Here is a 23,923-nt window from a genome sequence, read left to right as displayed (position 1 = left end):
TAGATAAAAGTGTCTGCTAAAAGACTGTAAATGACTTATGCAGCATGATTCATTATAATGGGAGCAATAGTCACATTTAGAGCCCATAAAGGAATAGGCTACTCGGACTTCATTTGCCAGCTAAACTTACTATTAGTTGGCAAAAATGTCGTTCACCTACCAGAGATAAGATGTATGCTACAGTTTTTAGTACTGCACATATCTAGCCAGCTGTCTCGCTTTACTGCAGCAGTTCATGCGTTCATATGTGGTTACTTTTTCAGAAATCGAAACACTTTAATTTATAGCCGTAAATGTTTAAGAAACAAAGATGTCACTTACATCGACAAATAGCCCTTGCAATGGTATATAAGGGAACGTGAATGTTTTCTGTTAATATTGCATTATTTTCAATAACCTTTTAGCTTTTTGCAGCAATAAAGTTCACTTAAATGGTCCTGTGGTGTAAAAAAATATATTTTTTAAAGTACAAATATTTAATGTATTCGCTCAATTTAATATATATGAGGTCATAAAACTGTGTAACAATTCTACAAGCATTTGATAAAAAATGTCATATCAAGTTTTTATATTCAATAGATATACTGTACAAAAGTTCCTAAGAACATAACAGGATTCTGTAACTGTACAGACTCAAATGAGGATTTCAAGTGATGAATGTCGAAAAGTTTAATGTTGTTTTAATGCTGATACAAATTAACAATCACAAGTCTCCGTTGACTATCATTATCATGACTGTCAATATGTACACTGTGAAAATAGAGCATGCCTACATTATCCAGTCAAATCGTGTGATAGTGTTGATACATCAAAAACTGGATCCATTTTCACATTTTTCATGCTTCAACAACAGTAAGAAAACCAGAGCCCTATTCAAATCTTTCCTCTCGCATTTCTTTCAGTATGACGCTGGTGTTTGTAATGAAACTGTACCATTAATGTCAGTGTTTTAAAAAGAGAGCTCAAGACATAACCTGAAAAAAAGAGAAAAAAAAAAACAAATAGAAAAAGAGAAAAATAAATGTAAATCCCACAACATCTGCCATAGCAGATGGTTATTGATATTTTTTAATTAATTCAAGATGCTCTATGCGGTGTATGACTACTTGGTGCCTCCCGCAAAACACAAAAAATTAAATATTCGGTGTAACAATCAAAGTTACGTAGGTGAAAAGTTTATTTGGAAAAATTATTTTACATTTCAGCACAGCTTGCCGTGGTTCTTCTTGCACAATGATAAGTAAAAATCTTTAGTAGAAAATAAACAAAATGCTCTGAGCACCTAGGGAAAAATGGGTTCATTAGCCAATAAAAAGGTAATAAAATGTCAAAATGAACTGTGAGCTGTGCTTTCTGTTTACATCAATATCTTTTTACTTAACTGTCTCTGTGTAATGGCAGGTAATCTGGTGTGGACTACTATTTTTGCATATTGTGTTCTGCATTTGGGGGGATCAGACTAGATACCAAATTAGGGCATTACATCCAGCTCCTCTTTCACTTGAAACTTATCTTAAGCATTAAGCCAGCGTCTCCTTAACCCGGCCACTTTAAGCAGTTGTGACATTTTAATAAGATAATAAAATTCATCCCTTATAAAAACAAACCTTAAGAGAAGATATATAAGAATAATATATATATATATATATATAGTTCTTTTTTGAGAAATTATAAAAACACCAACGAGGCGGGATTGAAAGGCACACCAGTGATGACAGTGGCTCTACAAGGTCTGTAAACATTTAGCCTAAGTTTGACTAAGACAGGATCGAATGTTTAAAAGCTGGCAGTGAGGAGTCACGCAAGCTCCTCGAGTCATCAATATATCATTAATCTGTGTGAATATTATGCAAAACTGTCTAAAACATTATATTAGTAGCAGAATCAAAGACATAACATGCTCTCTGTGCCTATGTTAGGACGATGGCGGTGTTCCCGATTCTCTGTAATCTTGCATATTTCGTGATCCTCTGCGTGTCACTGTCCTACTCTTAGTTTCACAGAGGATAACAGTCCAAACTAGTCCAACCATTGCAGAAGAGGTTTGTTATCACCATCTCACTGTATACTTTCCCTCAGCAGTATATATACTGTAGTTCCTTATAACTGACATTCATTGTGTAGGGAGAGAATTCACAAATTTTAGACAGAAGGGTTCACCATTTGGTTCTTCGTTTGTCGTATTGCTAGAATGGGGCTGGCAATCCCTCGCCTAGCTTTCTGCTGGACGAGATGAAGCTTTGTCAGTCTGATGCAAAGGTGGTTCATTTAGGCATTGTCGTATTTCTGCAACGCCTCCTCCAGCTTGCCAGTGATCTTCTGGAAGAAGCTGATCTGCTGTTGTAGGCAATGCTGCATCTGAGATTTAAAGTCCCGCACTCGAATCTGATGGAAGTGCTGGATCTCGGCCAGTGTGGCGAAGGAGATGATGTTGCAGCGTTCCCTGATGCCATCAGCTTGCTGGCTCTCCATCTTCCCTTCCTCTGCGTGCTTTTGACTCTCCTTTACCTTTGTTAGAGCACCTGTGGGCAGAGCAGAACCTGGCTTAGACTAAATATTGACAGACATTTCATAGGTTTATTTGGCGATTGCATAATTACTTATGTTTGCCAATTCAGAAGGCAAGCAGTAAAATCACACATAAAGAAGTGTTGCAACAAGGCTGTATTTTGCAAGTTCTGTTATCTCAATAAGTTTATATGAATGTTGTCAAATTCAATGAGAAGTCACTATATTTCAACCAGAAATGTAATGGCAACTTAAGATATATTTCTAAATGTTAAATTTTTGACCTTCATAACTGACAAAAAAAACATGTTTAGGCGAATGAACTGAACAGGCCCATTTCAGTGCAAAAATCTGCATTTTATTCGGACGAGATTAGTTTTCCGTAAATGTGACTGTAATATTTACCATTGATGCGCACAGGATAAGCAATGTCTGTAAAAAATTGCAGAGATGGTATGTCTATAGCATTTACACACTTTGTAATATGTAAATTACCTATTAGAAAATGTATACTGTGCTGATCAATTATGCTGAAAATATTAACCACAAGTATATACTGTATCTGTCAAATATCTGGCTAAATACAACAGAACAGGTGACATTAACAAGCCTGTAATCTTGAATTAAAAATATGGACAATCCCTTCACATTCTGTCATTTTATTTATCCCTCCAGAATATATGATCCGAAACGCCGGCTCAACACATTTTCCCCACACTCAGTTAGTTTCTCTCTCTTTTATGGCCGTTTCACACATACTCCGTTTGCAGTGCGTATGCGATGCGTATTTTTTTCCGTACCCATGTTAACAGGTTAGAGCTTTTACACTGCACGCGGATGCAGTCCGTCGATCAGTTCCAGTTGCGGTGCGTATACAGCAGTGCAGCGATCGTTTCCGCACCGAGTCTATTTTTGCTGTGCTGCACCGCACTGAATTAAAATGGCAGCGCACTGTTCACATAAAAATAGACATAGATTGACAAGAAACTGTATTAATTTAATCATATACGCATAATTTCAGTTAATGTGTTCTACAGTTACTAAATTACAGGGTCAAGAAAAACAAAAAAGTATTATTATAGTCCCAAAAGTTGCAAAATGCCATCATATAGGATTTTTTTTACCCTAAAAAAAGACAGAGTGAACCCAAATGCGTCTCATTCTTCTCCTTCTTAGCAACAGATATAGCACGATAGCTTTTCTTCTGTCAACAACTGGAACTACATGTAAAACAAAGAAAAATTTTATTAAAATTAATTTTCATACTGTTTCAATGTCTTAAACAATGTCAAAGTTAATGTTTGGATTTAAAATCAAAATTCCTTACACGTTTTTGATTTTGTGGCACACAGAAACTGCGGATCAGTAGCGCACTGCAAACGCAGCATATGTGAAAGCACTATAGCGCGTGCTGCTCCTGTACCGCATACGCACTGTACACGGAGTATGTGTGAAACGGGCGTTACATGGGTAAATAAACAAATCAACAGCATAAAATGCTTGAGAAAAACATGCATCAGTCCAAATGCAACAACCAGCCTAATCTGAAGTTGTAAAACAGCTCTTAGATTTTCTGGCATTTTTTATTGACCAACATCCACTTCAGACACTCGAAGGGCTCAAGGGCTGGAAAGTACAGAATTATGGGCATTTTACCAATATGTCAATTTTATAGTAGGTAAAACGCTGTAACTTTGACTGGCGCAGGAACACATAGTCTGTAAAAATTACTGACTTTTCGGTTGGCGCAAATGCGTAAGCAAAAATTATATTAGCTGTGGTCTCCCATTCACTGCTATATAATTTTAACCTGCTATCATTTACTTCTGCATACCAAACCCGGATTATAATTTTAACCTGCTATCATTTACTTCTGCATACCAAACCCGGATAAGCTAAAAGGGTCTATTCCTTTAGTGAATCGGGCACTAAACCAGCACAGACAATATGAGCAAATAACTGGGCCCAATTCATTCGTAGTCGTTTCCTTGATGAATTTTATCCCCCAAAAAAGTACAAATACATACTTTGACCAAACTTAACAATTTGTTTCAAATGACTCCTGGTTTAATATCTTGTTAAATATTTTTTGTCTACAAGAGGAAGTAAACAGAAAGAGAAATGAGCAAGTGTCTTGCAAGCTCTGAGAAAATGGAAGTTAAATCAAACACAGTAAAATCTCATGTTGTCCTCTGTAGCATACAGCTTGATTTTCTCAGAGTGGTAAAAGTAATTTTAACTTTTACATTGTCAGCAACAGATGGCTGTTCTTTTTTAAATGTGGAAATTACAAAACCACTTCAGAAAGTGCACCGTATTACTTGTTTCACTCTTAAGGTATTTAGTTTACAATAATGACCAACTGAATGTACATAATCCCATTTATTACACTGCTACATAAATAAATATATGGCCATGAAATATTGATTTGAGTTTAAAATAATTTCATTTTGTGACATACACACCATGGAATTATATGAGAGACATGAAATTAGCACTGCTATGTAGGAATTCACTTGCCTTGAACAACTGTCAATTATAGTTTAGTGGTCAATACACAAAAAATATTGCTAACACTTTAAAACAAGGTTCTTAACATTAGTAAATGCATTAGGTAACTAACAATGAGTAATATATCTTGGTTTATGTTAGTTTATAAAAATACTGTTCATTGTTAGTTCATTATGCATTAACTACTGTTAACGTTTACAACATTTAATCTTGAAAACGTATTAGTATGTTGAAATCAACATTACCCAAGATTAATAAAAAAAAGTATTTTTCATTGTTACTTCATTGTAACTAACGTAGTTAACTATAGAACTATTGTGAAGTGTTACCAAAGTATTTGAAAGCAGAATGCTGCGATTGACCAATCAAAATCAAGTATTCCTGTGTGCTGTGTAATAACGTAAATACGAAAATATATGGAAAATGGTGTTTTAGACTCCATAATGACCGTAATAAAACTTCTGAGACAGTGTGAGGGAATGTCAAAATGCTTCGCACATTACAATGACAGGAAATGAGAATGAACTTCAGTAATTGCCAGGTTTAGGGTGACACAACAATCCAAATGATTAAACAGAGTCTTCTACTGTTAGAGGAAAAGCCCTCATTATGAAAGAGATTTATAAGCAATTGTAATTATAAGGAATTACAGTTACTGGTTTAGTGGTTGCAAAAACACTGTTGGGAAAAGCTTGCAGCAATACATTGATGCAAAAATCTAACATTGTGTAAACTCTGTGTCATGTTAATGGATCTTCAATGGGAGACATGACTCTTTTATATCATCAAGACTTCCAGGTTCCAGGTTTACTTTGAGAAAATCACTATATGATATAGCTGGTGCTGAAGCATCTTTGAGGTTGCAACTATAGCTGCACGCAATCTCAGACTGACATCACTCGTTCTGCACAAATTGTTCTAGCTCTCTAAAACTTTTTAAAAATTCCAAACTTGTGTCAAGGTATAGAGGCTATAATTGAACATTTATTAGTCTAAATCCAATATGTAGTATGTCAATATCTGCTGCCAAAATTGATCAGACAATTACTGAACAAATTAAAACCATTGTCATATTGGTTATAATCATGAAAATGCCTATAAGAAAAACTGATGGTTGATTTATAATAAATGTTTTTGTAAACTTTGCAAAGAAACTGTGAATTTAAATGCACAATCCAGAAATAATTATAACCACAATATGAAGAAGGGTTGGCACTCCTAAGAACACGTAATATTTCATTTGTATTCTTTCTCTATTTCATGTTAAAGCAGGAAATGCACCATAAACGAACATGACAGCTGTAAAAATGGCACTAACCTACAGTATAGGCTACATCATGATGGAAACCATTCAAAATGCTTTGAAACCAGCTTTGACTTTGACTTGCATCCTGTATCTCTCTAACTCTCTTTCACACACACAAATACAAGGAACATGCAGAGAGTGCTAGATTAGAGCCCAGTGGATGAATATGATTGTGGATGTTAATGTAACCTTGTTTGCTAAGTCAAGTTTATGATCATGTTTATGTTTAGTTTAGATCATGTCTATAGTTAGGGTTCTGGATTTCACGTATGTAAATAAACTGCACTTGGGTTCTTTGTCTTCACATCATCGTCTTTGTCATTGCCAGTGCCAGTACAGCATTACAGAATACTTGAGCCACCAAAATTAACCCAGCAGATCTACTAATATGTCTACATGGAAGACTTCTGCATCCTGGCAGACGAGGTAGGCTTCAATGAGATCTCCCTCAAACACTTTTTTCGTGCAGGCTTGAATGAGCCAGTGCACAACTGGATGCCTGGCAGTAGGAGTACCTTCATGTAAATGTGTGATCGTGTTAGGGTTGCAATGGTATAAGATTTTCACGGTACGATAACCATCTCGGAACACAATAATTACACAATTATTATTATCAGTTACAATGACCATTTTTTTGGGGTTGAACAAATGCTTTACTATAATTTAAATTAACTTTTTAAATGGAAGTATATGTAAAAAAAATTCTCCCTTTTCCAAATAAATAAAATAGAATACATCCATCTTATTCTATCTTATAGAATAAATAAGAAAGCTAACATAATTATAATTTATTATAAAAAACAAATTATGAACATGATAAAAAAATAGCATGTAACTATAACTAAAGCATGTTAGTTTACATGTTAGCATAGCAATGTCCGCCTTCAGGATTCTCTCTCTCTCTGGACCCTTGGCGTCCCTTTTATGTCTCTCTCTGCATCACTATAACAAGACACAGGGGTTAGGGTTGATTATAAACCAGGTGACAAGCCTTACTACCCTTCTCTCTCTCTCTCCCGCAGACTGACACACGACCACGCCCCCCACGCCACAGAAACTATGACATTTTGTCAAAATATAACAGTTACTTTTACTCATGTAAAATCATGAAACATTTTTGTAAAGGTGATGTATAATGAAAAAATAAATTAGCGCATAGCACAGTGTTGCCCTTTTCCTCCTCAGTGCTGTTTGGCATGTCAGGGCTGCCTACTGTTTGAGAGGTTTTAACTTGACTTCCTCCGTAACAATTTAAACTAGAAAAGTCTCACTAGAATTGAAATTGGTCACATCAGTTTTGAGGCCTGCACTCCACACTATCGAGGGAAGCCCGGTTGTTGCACACACACACACCAGAGAGAAGAGCAGATAAGGATTGCGAGGTGGTTCCGTTACACTTGTGCGAAAGTGCAGATGAGAAGCCTTTAGCTGATTGCGAGATTATCATTAAATCTGCCTAAAATACCTTAAATGGAAGAACCATGGCATTGTTCTTTCCATTGACCCAGTACAAATAGACCTGCGACCCACCAGTTGAGAGACACTGCTTTAACTAACACACACTTACTTATGTCAGACCTCCTCGCCTCGCTTCTCTCTGACATTTTCTCCGCTGCATGTATGTGGCGCAAGTTGACTATTCTGACAGGCAGTCGAGGAGGAAATGAGATGCGCACGCGCAGGTGAGATTCTCTGTCTGGTTGCATTTTTTCTCAATACCGTAGATAAGCACATTTATATGGTATGATAACCGTCAATTTTCATACCGTGGTATACTGTGAAACCGGTATACCGCTGCAACCCTAGATCATGTACTTATACATTCAGGAATTGCAATCGAAACCGTATGTCCATGTACATCCTTTAGTGTGAAAGGAATTTACTTTAAGTAAACAAGCACTGTTCTGCCATTTTTGACTGTTGTTAGTGATATTTCAGTGCTCGGTAATTGGAATAAGCTGTGAATCAGAAGTCTGTAGCATCAGCATTGGAAAAACGCATTAAGAATAATGGGTAATTTCGCTGTCTGTGAAAGTCCATGTTCAATGAGAATTAGTTACTATTATAACAGTGAAAAACATTTTGTGCCTCTTTGTATATTTTTAAATCATATTTCAAAAGTAAACTAGTGATCTGATGACAAAATATGGCAAGTGGCAAAATATAGGTCTCGGCGAATGGTTTTTTTTAAAATAATTTTCGGCCACTAATAATACTCATTTCTCTAAAAAAAGCCTTGTGCTTATGAGTTGTGCGGTGAAGTCCCGAGAGGATGGCTGGTTTTCTCATAGTGAAAAAACATGCAAGACATTCCCAAATATCCCATCCCCCAAACATCTGCACATTCTGCCTTTGGACAAAATAGGCCTTTGCTTGGGAGTTCCTCAGATCACTAATGGGGCTTTTCCACTACGGTACAACTCGACTCAACTCTGCTCGCTTTTGGGGGTTTTCCACTGTGGATAGTACCATCGAGGTTCCAAGCAATACTAAATGTGACGTCACAATCCTGCAGATCACTGATTGGTCAGGGAGAATCATCACTACCAGCGTCACTGGATTTCCGACACGCTAGTTTTAAAGTTAGTAACAGCTATAGCAGTATCATTTGTTCACGTGACTTTCGAATTGTGAAAAAAGAAATGGTGGTGCGCAAAATCCCGCTGTGGTCAATAAACGAGGTGCAGATGGTAAACTTGTCAGCGATGAGTGAAACAAAAAAATTTCTGAGGAAGTGTCTCAGCTGTTGGCCACACACGGGTACCACCGGACCTACCAACAGTGTAGGAAAAAGTAAAAAAAAAAAAAGAAACTTAAAAGTGACTACAGAACTATCAAGGAAAAGTGTTTCGACCAAATGGACGCTATCTAAACGGGCAAGCAATGGGAGGGAGAGTGCCTTGGACTCAGCCACGATGGAGGATGGTATGTTTTGTTATGTTAACTCTATACTCCGCTTGAAAGCTTCACTTTATTTAGTTGTCCAGCTACTGGAAGCTTGATTCTAAAACAACCAGGCCAATTTAACTGTTACACTTGTGAAAAATCACCATGCAACAACTGCTTTATGAATCACAATGAGATAGTAGCTAACAGCTAGCGGTCATGTTATTATTTTGGTCAGTTTGTGTCGTGTTTTAGATGATGTCATGGCAGTAGAGGCAGCGCATCTATGAAGATCAGCCTATAATCCCACCCATGTTGAGGAGGTACTAAACTGCAGTGGAAATGCAAGCTCAGAAAAGTAAAGTGAGTAGAGTTGAGGCGAGTCAAACCGTAACGTGCACTGAAAAAGTGCCATCAAATTCTTTTCACTAGCTGAATCAAACACGCACAATCACATGAACACAGTGACTCACACAAAAACAGTGCAAAAGAGCACAGAAGACAAAGAGAAAGACAAGTGCATTTAAGAAAGACAAGGTAGAGGTCAAGGGGATGAAAAACAGACCAGGCATGCAAGACAGATTTCAGACATGATGTATTCAACAAATTCTGCCGGTGAACCAGAGACTCTCAGCGAGTTGTGAAACTCTAAAGCACAATGTTAGGAATTCAAGAGAAATTTCAATAGCTTGATATGTTGATTGGCTTCTGCTTATACAATATATTAACTCTCACATGTTCTTTTGAGATTGACTTGACTGTTTTTATGCTTCACGTTTCCAAGAGAGCCAAATGATACACATGTAAAAATTATAATGGTAATTAAATATTAACCTCTTAATTTCTCTTCAAATGACCCATTTAAAGCCCAGTAAGCAGATATTATTGAAGACGAATTCCTCTGAATCCCCTCAAAAGCTATCCATTCAAGTAAAATTGATTCAGTTTGATTCAGTTTGGGCAAAAACATATTGTGAAATAAATCCAATAAAGGAAAATAAAAATAACCCTTTGGCAGGAGTACAGTGTGTAATGATTATATAAGTCAAATATATCCCTTACTAAAAGTACAAAATAGAGACTACATGCCTAAATAAAATAAACAGCCACTATATAATAGCCGCAAAAAAAGTTTCTGTTCCCTCAATCAAGGCTTCTGTTAAGGTACACTTTAGTGCTGCCAAGAGTTTAAGAAAACAGCTTCTATTTGTACCAGTAATGTTTAATGTGTGTGTTCATGTATTTCATTTCTTTTATTTTGAAAAGTTTAGTTTATGTCACGTGTTCCTAGTCATGTGATTCCTGTCATGTTCATGTGTCTTGTGTTCATTGGTTTATTGTTTAATTATCTTGTGATCTGTTCTGTCTTTTCATTGGTTAACTTGTATGTCTCCCATGTCATGTATTTAAGCCTCATGTTTGCCATTGTCCATTGTCAAGTATTGAATGTGATTGTAGATGTTAATGTAACCTTGTTTGCTAAGTCAAGTTTATGTTCATGTTTATGTTTAGTTTAGTTTAGTTCATGTCTATAGTTAGGGTTCTGGATTTCACGTATGTAAATAAACTGCACTTGGGTTCTTCGTCTTCACGTCATCGTCTTTGTCATTGCCAGTGCCAGTACAGCATTACAGAATACTTGAGCCACCAAAATTAACCCAGCAGATCTACTAATATGTCTACGTCAAGGAAAATGTTCTATAGAAGACTATGTGGAGGACTTCTGCATCCTGGCAGATGAGGTAGGCTTCAATGAGATCTCCCTCAAACACTTTTTTTGTGCAGGCTTGAATAAGCCAGTGCACAACTGGATGCCTGGCAGGAGTACCTTCAATCTGGCTCAATATATCGACCTTGCTCTATGGATAAGTGGTTCAACTTTCACTGTGGGGGAGGCGGATAACGAGCCAGGGTCCCCCGCCACGGCCGCCGAGCCAGCGTCCCTCTTCATGGTCGACGAGCCAACATCCTCCATCACAGTTGACGAGTCAGCGTCCCACGTCACGGTCGACGAGCCAATGGCCACGCCTACCACGGCCGACAAGCCAGCCTTGTCCGTCCCAGAGCCAGCGTTGCCAGCCTCGTCCGTCCCAGAGCCTACGGTGCCAACTTTGGCCTCCCGGAGGAGGAGAAAGGCTTTTGTTTCCACCTTTTTGTAAACGACCACGGAGGTTGTTTCCAAGTCTCTGCCCATGTTCACGACCATGACCACAGAGGTCATTCCCGAGACTCAGTCCATGTCCACGACCACAGAGATCACTCCCGAGACCCTGTTCATTTTCACCATGCCATGTCACAGCCACGCCCCAGACTGCTCCATGTCACGTCACAGCCGAACCTCAGTCTGCTCCATGCCATGTCACAGCCGAGCCCCAGACATCCTCTGCTCCACGGTCCAGGCCCACCTCCATGGCTCTGCTTGGGCCTCTCATGGCTGCACCCCCCACGGGCTCCACCCTGATCCCATGCTCCAGGCCCTGTCATGCCAGGCCCCCCCCGGCTCCCAACCGAACTTTGGGATTTCTCATGTTTTGGGATGTCGGGAGCTGCCCCTTGTGGGGGAGATATATCTCATGTTTAATGTGTGCGTTCATGTATTTAAATTTTTTTTTTTTTAAAGTTTAGTACATGTCATGTGATTCATGTTTCCCTCCATGTTCATGTGTCTTGTGTTCATTGGTTTATTGTTGAATTATCTTGTGATCAGTTCTGTCTTTTCATTGGTTAACTTGTTTGTCTTGTTCTCCCATGTCATGTATTTAAGCCTCATGTTTGCCAGTGTCCATTATCAAGTATTGATTGTGATGGTAGATGTTACTGTAACCTTGTTTGCTAAATCAAGTTTATGTTTATGTTCATGTTAATTGTTCATGTTTATGTTTAGATCATGTCCATAGTTAGGGTTTTGGATTTCACTTATGTAAATAAACTGCACTTGGGTTCTTCATCTTCATGTCTTCGTCATTGCCAGTGCCAGCACAACTTTACACTAGTAGGTGGAACATCAAACATAAGGGTAAAAAACCATATAGGACTTGCAAAATGTTTGCAGCTAAAAACAGATGTATAAAATTGGTCCAAAAAAAAGGAGAGACTTGTGGGAAACTACAATTGACTTAGTCAAAATAATGCCTGCTGCCCCAGAACCTCTTCACCCATTACGTAATGTGCTATTACACAACACAATTCTGTCATCTAACTGAAACCAGAGAACAGAGTCCCCTCCTGACTCTCCTTGACCATATTACACTCAGTGGAACGCCCCTACATAATTCCCTTAACCAGCCGCCCCCAATCAAATTCAAATTGTCAACTCTTGGAATTCTATTTTGCATTTGCCCTTATGAAAATGTTTATGTATTTATTTATTTGTAATGTTTTAACATCGGTATTTGCAACAAGACCATAGTAAGCACATGGAAGCATGGATCTTCTTCACTAAAGTGGTTAGATATAACATGATTTCTATAAAATAAATTATGGCCGTTTTGTAATTACAAACAGTAGGCCTACTCTAAACATGTAGAAACAATAAATAAAACATTTAAAATTGAACAAAAATGTTTTATATTCCCTCACTCCCCTAATGTAGCCTATGACAAATTTAATAGAGCTGAAGTAGTGATATGATAATATTTATTATCAATCTATTTCTACAAGTATAGTTAGTGTTACTATAGAAAATTCAAGGGTGGTTATGTAGAATTCTGTGCCAGATTAAAATGGTTTCCATATCTAGTGCCATCCTTCTCACTGGTCCTCGCAGCGCTGCACTGATCAGAGGTGCGCAATTATGAGCTCGAGATCAGTCTGTGAGTAAAATGCACCTGCTTTGTGCTCGCGCTGCTCTGTCCATTGAGCCGCATCCACCTACAGAGCAAGGTAAATTAGCTTGTGACTTTGCCTGTCTATTTGACACTATAAAACCAGATATTTCAAATACATCACTAGTCTTCAGAATCAGATGAACCATACCAACCCATATAATGGAGTTTAAACATTTTAATGCAAACAGGAACTTGAAGAAAGGTTTGATTAACATGACTGATAAACGCCCCCACCCTTTTGTAACCTAACGCCCCCGCTCCATAATAATTTGCTCTCAGTGCCCCTGGCATCATTTGAACGCCCACCAGGGGCGGTACCGCCCTTTTGAGAACTTCTGATCAAGGCACATGCCTTTTTCATGCACTTCTACCTGTTGATAACACAGGTGGCACATTATATATTCATGCACGACAAATGCACAAATAGTTGGGTTTGTTTCAAACAAATGAGAAAGCAAATGAAGATCACTGCCAAAACAAGGGTGACAGTGAGTTCAATTTGCTTTTGAACTGCCCAATTAAATGAATGGGCAGTTGGGATATTACAAAAATCATCAGCTGTGAATTTCAAGACATTTACTAGTAATTCAGAGCCTGAATGGAAACAAATGAATTTCAGAACTAGCATCTTCTGGGATTGATCCCATGACTCTAATCATAGTCTTCCCTGATAAACAGTAATAACAGTGAACAATTTATACTTGCTGGGCGAACAGACTTCTGCTAGTTTGCCTAAAAACTATGACGAAATACACTGACGTTTTATTTTTTTTTGGGTGTCCGTTTGTCCTGTACATGCAAATTGAAGTCAAAGAGCCTTGATGATTGGTTAAAACTAGTAATGCACAGACATTCTTGGCCAAAAGATTCTGGACACACTGGGCTGGAAACCAGTTTAAAACTAGACTTTGGTTGAAACAATGTTATTACTATAACTACACATTTTGTTATAAAGAGTAGACAGTAAAGAATTACATAAAACAATGTGTAGACTGTTGAAAAAACCTTTATTGCCAACTACACAACTGGATAATGCTTCAAAAGTAACAGTAATTCCATCGAAAATCTTTATTGAACATGAAGCCAGTTCCATCAGCTCTCTTTTTTTAACACTGTAGACTTGGAATAAGGAATGGATTCTTTATTGGATCTCTTTTGTGTTCACTAGTTGTGACAGGACATCACAATAACAATTGAAATATTATTGTAATTTTGAATATAGTATTATTATTGTTAATAATAATAATAATAATAATAATAATATAGGCCTAGTTATTTAAACAGTAATAAAATGTCAGTCATTATTTCTTAAAGGAATTTTCTGGGTTCAATACAAACTCAATCGAAAGCATTTGTGGTATAATGCTGATTACCACTAAATTAATTCTGACTCGTTCCTCCTTTTCTTAAAAAGCAAAAATCGAGCTGCCAGTGAGGCACTTACAATGAAAGTGAATGGGGACTAATTTTTAAACAATAGTTTTACAACTTTGTTACCATGACTGACGATGTAATGTCAACAACCCCTTAAACGACAATAAAAAAAATAAAAACAGTTTTAATAACCAGATCAGATTTAGTCACTATTTCCTAGCTTGTCATAAGAACCACATATACTGTAACATGTTCAACTGAACTATAACACCAAAGAGATGGAAAAAAGGTCCCATTAATGGCGTAGACTGTGTGTTCACTAATGGCTCTCTATCTCTTCAGCGCTAATGGAGGCTCTAAAGTGACAAAAATCAATACATGCTATGTTCGTGTGTATTTGATTAAAAAAAGCAGATCTTTCATTAATCCCTGGGACATTATGGTGCAATTAAAAATGCAATAATCTTAGAAAAAATGAGAAGCATACAGCGAATGAATTATGATTTTTTTAATGAATTTGTTTAGGTGATCTTTATAGCTTCAATCAGTGAATAGGCACCTTTACATGGTTAGACTGTGATGGGTCAAGTAGTTTGTCCATCTAGCTTATACCCACATTGTTAATTTCTGTGGTGCAGAGTATTAGCCTTAATGTTGTACAGATTTTCATATATTTAGTGTTTTATAAGAAGCAGGACAAAACTGTCCTCAAAACTGAGTCAGCAAACAGATGGCAATTGACAAAATGATGAATATGCAAAACCTAACACTTCAAGAAAAGAAGCTATTTGACCAGAAACCAAAATAATCATTTTATTGCTTCTGACAGATAGATGAATGAACATCTTGGGGAAGATAAGGCAGGAAATTATTGTTGCACTGTTTTTACCCTTGGGGGCTGAGGGTATGGAATGTGTCCTTTTGTTTTGCAACAGTCTGCCAATAGCTTCTAGTCAGAGAGCAGAGTTTGATGACCATGTCTATAATCTGTCAGAGGTGTAGCAAAGAAAAGTGCTATTCTCATAGTTTTCTTTTGATTTGACTGATTGTTTCGTTAGGTCTCTTAGGACGTGCTCTGTGGTATTCGTGTGCTTATTTCTCACATTTGCTCAACTTAAGTGTGAAATTGTGGGTGCAAAAACAATGCAGCAAAGATCAAATGAACACGTCTACATCTGTAGACCTAAAGTGCAGGGTCGTTTCACCTCCCTAATGTTATATGACAATAATGTTGTTATAGGATAGTAAATAAATAGGGGTGGGTAAAAATATAAATTTGCAGTTACGGAAAGTATTCAGACCCCCTTACATTTTTCACTCTTTGTTATATTGCGGCCATTTGCTAAAATCATTTAAGTTCATTTTTTTTCCTCATTATTGTACACACAGCACCCCATATTGACAGAAAAACACAGAATTGTTGACATTTTTGCACATTTATTAAAAAAGAAAAACTGAAATATCACATGGTCCTAAGTATTCAGACCCTTTGTTCAGTATTTAGTAGAAGCACCCCTTTGATCTAATACAGCCATGAGTCTTTTTGGGAAAGATGCAACAAGTTTTTCACATCTGGATTTGGGTATCCTCTGCCATTCCTCCTTGCAGATCCTCTCCAGTTCTGTCAGGTTGGATGGTAAACGTTGGTGGACAGCCGTTTTCAGGTCTCTCCAGAGATGCTCAATTGGGTTTAAGTCAGGGCTCTGGCTGGGCCATTCAAGAACAGTCACGGAGTTGTTGTGAAGCCACTCACAACTTAGGGTCATTGTCTTGTTGGAAGGTGAACCTTCAGCCCAGTCTGAGGTCCAGAGCACTCTGGAGAAGGTTTTCGTCCGGGATATCCCTGTACTTGGCCGCATTCATCTTTCCCTCGATTGCAACCAGTCGTCCTGTCCCTGCAGCTGAAAAACACCCCACAGCATGATGCTGCCACCACCATGCTTCACTGTTGAGACTGTATTGGACAGGTGATGAGCAGTGCCTGGTTTTCTCCACACATACCGCTGAGAATTAAGGCCAAAACGTTCTATCTTGGTCTCATCAGACCAGAGAATCTTATTTATCACCATCTTGGAGTCCTTCAGGTGTTTTTTAGCAAACTCCATGAGGGCTTTCATGTGTCTTGCACTGAGGAGAGGCTTCCGTCGGGCCACTCTGCCATAAAGCCCCGACTGGTGGATGGCTGCAGTGATGGTTGACTTACTACAACTTTCTCCCATCTCCCGACTGCATCTCTGGAGCTCAGCCACAGTGATCTTTGGGTTCTCCTTTACCTCTCTCAGCAATGCTCTTCTCCCCCGATAGCTCAGTTTGGCCAGACGGCCAGCTCTAGGAAGGGTTCTGGTCGTCCCAAACGTCTTCCATTTAAGGATTATGGAGGCCACTTATTAAATGTTTTTGTAACCTTGGCCAGATCTGTGCCTTGCCACAATTCTGTCTCTGAGCTCTTCAGGCAGTTCCTTTGACCTCATGATTCTCATTTGCTCTGACATGCACTGTGAGCTGTAAGGTCTTATATAGACAGGTGTGTGGCTTTCCTAATCAAGTCCAATCAGTATAATCAAACACAGCTGGACTCAATTGAAGGTGTAGAACCATCTCAAAAATGATCAGAAGAAATGGACAGCACCTGAGTTAAATATATGAGTGTCACAGCAAAGGGTCTGAATACTTAGGACCATGTGATATTTCAGTTTTTCTTTTTTAATAAATGTGCAAAAATGTCAACAATTCTGTGTTTTTCTGTAAATATGCTGTGTGTACAATAATGAGGAAAAAAAAATGAACTTAAATGATTTTAGCAAATGGCTGCAATATAACAAAGAGTGAAAAATTTAAGGGGGTCTGAATACTTTCCGTACCCACTGTACATCGCTATCTTCATTTGAACAATGTCAATATTGATATTTAAATCCCAAAATCAATGTTTACTCTATGTGCAACCTTCTATTTGTTCGCATTTGCAAATAGAAAACGCAGCAGCGGAAGAGAGACACGCCTTTTCAGCACGATCGAGGGATCGAATGAACGTTTGAAGCATGAGAGTCATCTGCTCTGACTGAACGAGAAATTTTAAGTTAACAGAGATTTAATATGAGTTCCATATTAATCTACTATATATAATGCTGAATATTATGTATAATAATGCTATGGGGGAATAAAATCCTAATTTCAAATGTCTTGTCTGATTTGATTTCACCAGTAAATTATTATTATTTAACTGTATGCATGCACTTCCATTAAATATGTATTTATGTAAATTATATTTTAATCAGAGACTATACTATTTTAAATGTTTGTAATCAGTGACAGTTATATTTATTAGCTAATATTTCCATTTGTTGTCACTATTGCCCTGTTCTGGGTCTTTTGTTTGTCCAAGTACATCTCTGTTGGACTATTTGGCACTTTTAAGAACTGTCCTTTTACCTACATTTTTAAGGAAACTACCTGTTTTGCATATGCCTATGAAGTAATAATAATAAACTTTCTATCTTAACTTTTCTTGAATCAGGCTTAGTTTAAAAATCAAACTGAATTGTGAGATGAGTACAGCCCTAGTAATCATCATGCATGGAACAGTTGATATAAAGCTATTCGAGTTCTCTCTCTTTAACATATGCTCATTTGCAGATGCTCCTTACAGAAATGCGGTTTTGTTAAAGAGACAGTACCAGTTTTAGCAGTTGTTTAACAAACCAGCATAAATACTTGTAAATAATTAAAATTAATATTTTCATATTAGCTTGGAGAGAATTTCTTTAATATGCAAGCAAAATGTATATTCTAACTGAAATATACCCATATAAATCAATATTGAATTGAATCAAAATGAATCGAGAGTGGAATCGGAATTGAAAAGAGAAATGTGTATCAACACACAGCCCTATAAATAAACATTTTAAAAAAAATTGGCTTTTGCTTCAGCGAGCTGCAGGTGACCAGACAGTCAGCCTGTGAATGGCTGGATCAGTTACAGCAGGGTCAGCATGGCACTAATGGCACTTTTCCACTGCACGTTATGGTTCGACTCGCCTCAACTCTACTCTACTCGCTTTACTTTTCAGAGCTTGCATTTCCATTGCAGTTTAGTGCCACCTCAACATGAGTGGGATTATAGGCTGATCGTCATAGTTGCGCTGCCTCTACTGCCATGACATCATCTAAAACACGACACAAACTGACCAAAATAATAACATGACCGCTAGCTGTTAGCTACTATCTCATTGTGATTCATAAAGCAGTTGTTGCATGGTGATTTTACACAAGTGTAACAGTTAAATTGGCCTGGTTGTTTTAGAAGCATGGTTTCCAGTAGCTGGTCAACTAAATAAAGTGAAGCTTTCAAGCAGACTATAGAGCTAACGTAACTAAATGTACCATCCTCCATCGTGGCTGAGTCCAGGGCGCTCTCCCTCCACTTTTCCTTGATGGTTCTGTAGTCACTTTTAAGTTTTTTACCTTTTCCCTACACTGTTGGTAGGTCCGGTGGTAGCCGTGTGTGGCCAACCGCTGAGACACTTCCTGAGAGACTTTTTCGCTCATCGCTAACGAGTGGACCCTCTGCACCTCGTTTATTGACCACAGTGTGGTTTTGCGCACAGCCATTTATTTTTTCATAATTCGAAAGTCTCGTGAACAAATTATACGGTTATTGCTGTTGCTAACCTTAAAAAACAAACAGAGGCGAGTTGAGACCATGCAGTGGAAAAGCGTCATAAGGCCTCTCTACTGGAAGTATAACACAGCATTTCAATTAGTCCAAAGCATTGAGCACTCACAAAAGAGTGACACTGGTCTCTATAACACCAGGCTGTACCTCGATAAACATCTGCTTGACGCATTTAACTGTCAATAAATATTCTAGCAAAATATAGGCACGTTTTTCAATCTTTCGCTGTCCTTTTCTGCATATCATGGCGGCATTTTGTTGTCCGTTCTGCATAACGCAGCAGCTCATTTTAGCTTATCGCGGCACATTCGGGATAATATTATATACCATTTGCAAATGAAAATATTATATACCATTTGCAAATATGCAGATATCTGGTTTAAACAAGAAGCAAACCAGGAAAATGCTGCCTCCAGAGGCTGTATACGTAGGCAGGATGAAAATAAGGTGCTTTTCAAACTTTTTGGAGACCAGTTTCCTTAAAAGTAAAAAACAAAAGCTGTCAGTTAAGCGCTTTATGTGCTTTTTGGTTTGATGCTGTATTTTTGGAGTAAATGTGATTGTTAATGCGCACATGCCATCCATGGTTGCTGGACTACTGTTATTTCCTAATATATTAACAATTTCCTCATGTGCAAATAAATGACTAAAATGTGATAACTAAACATAAATCCGAGGAAACTGCAATCTACCATTTGAAACACAATATTATTTTTTTGTTTTGTTTTTACTATATTCAATTGTGTGATATATCAGTATTGTATTGTATTATTGGCCAGACTGCTCTCTGGATAACGGCACCAGCCATTAAAAAACCCATATCGGTTGACCACTACTACTGACCCGTGTCTGCATGATTTTATACATTGCACTGCTGCCACACGATTGGCTGATTAGATAATCGCATGGATGATTGTTGGTGCCAGACAGACTGGTTTGAGTATTTCTGTAACTGCTGATCTCTAGAGATTTTCACACACAACAGTCTCTAGAATTTATTCAAAATGGTGCCAAAAACAAAAAACATCCAGTGACAGTTCTGTGGATGGAAATGCCTTGTTGATGAGAGAGGTCAACTGAGAATGGCCAGACTGGTTGGAACTGACAAAGTCTGCAGTAACACAGATGACAACTGAGACAACAGCTATTCTGAGAAGCGGGTTGGCGCTGTTTTGGCGGCATGGGGGACCTACACAATATTAGACAGGTGGTTTTAATGTTGTAGCTGATCAGTGTACATTTTCAATAGTATATAGCAGACAAACGAACGTGCAACTTCCACTCTGTAGCTCATAGACTTCCTCTGTAGGTTTGGACAAGTCACACTATTTGTTCATGTTGTGGTTACACTGTGGTCTTGAGAAGCTATGTGGCCTGTAGAAACATCTTGTAAAACTCAGTGTTGCCTCTATGTTGAGACACACTCTTTGAAAAAATATAAAATTCCTCTTCACACCAAAGATTAACTAAAGCACCAGTGTAACATTAAAAACCTTTAGAACTACCCTAAGAAGAACACTCAGCAGCATTTTTTTAGTAACTTCATAATCAAGTACTACCATCAAGGGCACTTACGCTAGAGGCAGTGAACAGTTTCTTATAATTTAGTAAAATTACAGAATTTAAGTCAATCTAAGCGAAGAGGGTAAATATAACATCACAATCAGTCCAGCCAGTCAGTCTAATCCACAAATCTGTGAAATGCCAGGAATGAAAAATTCATGCAGCCTATGTAATCAATCACATTATACGAGACCTACATTTCAAGCTAATGGCTCTATCTTAAAAATGACATAGCCAAAGCAATGAGGTCTTCTTAACAATTATTTCAAACCTGTTATAGGACCCTTAGCTCTGAGAAAAGAATGCACATTAATCTGCAAATGTGAACTATGTGAGCTTCATACATTTTCAAACAGTTAATCAAAGGTGAAGGTGTGATTGCAACACTTTCTGCATTCTTTTAGGGACGTTTGCATATTTTAACCTTCTTAAGTACATAAAGAAAATTATAAATAAATCGTATCAAGATTGTTTCATCATGATACAGGATAAACAAGCTCTGCTCTTTTTTTAAAGTCAAAGACATTATTCTGTATGTGTCAGGGATTTGTTAGTAAATCAGAATTACCACTGTGTCAAAAATAGCCATCCTTAAATCAATGCTAATGACTAAATGATTGTAGGTGTACTGAAACTCTCTTGGCAACTTTCCTTGAGCATGGTGCCATGTCAACAGTTTCGGTCTTTGTCATCATATGGAGCAATTACCGACCACAGGAAAAGCACACAAAGCACGTCAGCAACAGCTCAGCCCATGTGACTCAGCAGTCTGCTGAAGCCAGAAGAGCCAATGAACTCATCAGTGGCACTTCAATGCAAACAACTGGTCAAGTGAGCAAAGAGAGTAACAACGCTTACAGTGAGAAGGTACACACTGACCTATCTCGAGTCGACTAATGATGATACAAATAAATACATGATGATTAAATTATTACCTTTCTGTACGTGGATGATATCTGGGTAGTTTGTAAGGTGCCCTTGGTACAGGGCTAACAGATCAATCACTGGATCCAGGTCTTGTTTAGGTTGCTCCTCAAAGTAGTCTCCAATAGCTTCATAGGCTTCCCCAGTGTATGCAATTGCTTGGTTCAAACCAACCGAGTATGGTTGCTGGTCCAGCTCAAACGCTTGACTTAGATACTTAAAAGACTGTCCCACTCTCTGATATTCTTTCTTGAACCCTGCTATCTGTTTCCTTGCAAACTCATTGAGTGTGGCATTGACTTGGATCACGCTGTCATCCATTTTCTTGGAGAAGGCCTTGAATCCGTCAATTCTGCTTTCGACATCTTGTAGGTCAAGAGGAGCTGTGGGAGTGCTGATGGTGAGGAAAAAATTGGCACCGACCATCTCGTCTTTCTCGGCTTTCCTCTTCCCTTGCTTCCAAATCTTTTCATCCGTACTAGGGCAGGTGAGGAAGTGCTGGAAGACATCACATCTGGCAAGCACCGGGTGGCTGGTCATGTGATTCATCCACCATATCAGCCCTCTTCTCCTCTTGGAAATAAAATCTTCTTCGAAACGCCCAGTGGCTTGTTTTTCTGGGATGTGTGGCACTGAGATGACAGGAAATTTCTCCACTAATCGGGCATAGAGCCAATCAAAATGCTTATACCTTCTGTTGACCTGGCTCTGTGTGTGGGTAAGAGTCAGTTTGTAGGAAATGTAACTTTTCATGCCTTTGAATTTAGTCTGCTTAGTCGGATCATCGATAGTGCAGCAGAATGGGTATGGGTTTTCCTGCCATTCTGGGCCGTGCTGACCCATCACAACACAGATTTTATCCCCATCCTTCACAAAGCCAGATGCTTCACCCAGCACGAAAGCCTCCCCTCCTGACTTTACAAAAGTTGAGAACCTGTTCAGATTTTTGCCTACTGTGGCTGAGCTCTTTGCTTGCTGTGCACCTCTAGGCATGGAGGATGTGGAGATACTGTAGGTAGAAGGTCCGTTTCCTTCATAATTCCTGTAACCTCTACCAACAACGCTTGGCTCATCTGCCACGGATGAGTGATCATCCCAGTCATCGTCCCAGTCATCATCACTGGCTGGGGTACCAGGCTGTTGTTGAGGTAGACCAGGGTAGCCTGTGAAGCTAGATGCTGGTGTATTGTTGTAGGGCTCTTGGTTCTGAACTTTGCAAGAGGAGTCAATGCCACCAGTGGGAATATTGGCATATCGGGAGCTGTTGTTGTTAAAAGAGGAGACGGAGTCATTCAAGATCTCAACGTAAGACGCAGGTAAGAGCCCCCTCTGCCCTCTGCTGTTTGTTCCCTCCAGCCAACCCTCAACGTCCTGCTCGCTGAACAGAGTTACTATCTCATTCTCCTTCACTGATATCTCCCCCGGGTTTTCCGAAATAAAGTCATACAGTGCTTTAGCGCGCAGAGCCATGGCGTAAATAGATATCCAATCTCAAAGTTACTCCGTATGAGTCTAGCGATTCAGCTTGCTAACTAGCACCCAAACTCCCTCAGTGACCCCCGTGTTACTGACAACTCAATTTAGGGGCCGTTCAGACCAAAATCCGGTGTCTCGAGTCGAAGTTCTTTATAATTTCACAAGGCGCTCCTGCGTGAAAAATAGCGAGGCTGCGGTTAGAGACGTCCCTCTAGCGCACGTTTCCATGTAAAAACAATTGAAAAGAAGCGCGGACGGAAGCAACAACGTTTTCTGTGTGAACGGCCCCTTTCTCGTCTGCAGCGGGGACCGTAAATCAACAATATCCAGGTTCCAATCTGCACCAGTCATGCAATATATTGACAATCAATCAGCTGCCTTGCTTAAAATGCACAGAAATGAAAGCACAAGTAATTTCTCAATCCGTGCCGTTTAAAGTCCGGAGCTTGTTGCTGTGCGCCTGTCCCACACCAACCGCAGTGTACACTCTCGCTCACTCACACTGACAGAACTGAGCCAAACAGAGCATAGAGCAACCAGTCCGGATAGTCGAAGGCGGAGCAAAGCTCAGTACGTGGTGAAACCAGGCAGTACGAATCAAATGCTGTTATCCCTCTATTTTTATTTATCATGTGATGCGATTAAATCAACATCGGCGATTTTTGCAACGCAACCTGAACTGTATAATATTTTATAGTATATAAGAGCATGCGTTTCTTTAAATAAATGTTCCGTGTTTAATACAAGTTAAGCTCAATCAACAGCGTTTGTAGCATAATGTTGATTAGCCTACCACAAAATAAATAAATAATAATCTAAATAATTTCGAAACTTGGTGGTTTAATCGTGGTTACAGTAAGATACTTACTATGGAGG

General features: G+C 38.6%; 1 protein-coding gene across 1 annotated transcript; it reads right to left on the bottom strand.

Moving 5' to 3' along the window:
- Nucleotides 1-493: 493 nt before the first annotated feature.
- Nucleotides 494-23,534, bottom strand: LOC127629544 (sorting nexin-18-like). Its single transcript, XM_052106636.1, has 2 exons — nucleotides 21,583-23,534; nucleotides 494-2,522 (listed from the first exon to the last, which is right to left on the bottom strand). The coding sequence occupies exons 1-2, from the start codon at nucleotides 23,039-23,041 to the stop codon at nucleotides 2,269-2,271; spliced, it is 1,713 nt and encodes a 570-aa protein (XP_051962596.1). The 5' UTR covers nucleotides 23,042-23,534; the 3' UTR covers nucleotides 494-2,268.
- Nucleotides 23,535-23,923: the final 389 nt, after the last annotated feature.

The sequence above is a fragment of the Xyrauchen texanus genome, chromosome 3 (genome assembly GCF_025860055.1).
Source record: "Xyrauchen texanus isolate HMW12.3.18 chromosome 3, RBS_HiC_50CHRs, whole genome shotgun sequence".
NCBI classification, from domain to species: domain Eukaryota; kingdom Metazoa; phylum Chordata; class Actinopteri; order Cypriniformes; family Catostomidae; genus Xyrauchen; species Xyrauchen texanus.
This window is presented reverse-complemented; position numbering and strand designations above follow the sequence as displayed.

What these genes read in the sequence shown, in the direction of transcription:
- LOC127629544 (XM_052106636.1), bottom strand. Translation starts at nt 23,041, where the DNA reads ATGGCTCTGCGCGCTAAAGCACTGTATGACTTTATTTCGGAAAACCCG. An exon ending in TATCATCCACGTACAGAAAG is followed by an intron (nt 2,523 to 21,582) that starts GTAATAATTTAA and finishes CTCTGCCCACAG; the next exon opens with GTGCTCTAACAAAGGTAAAG.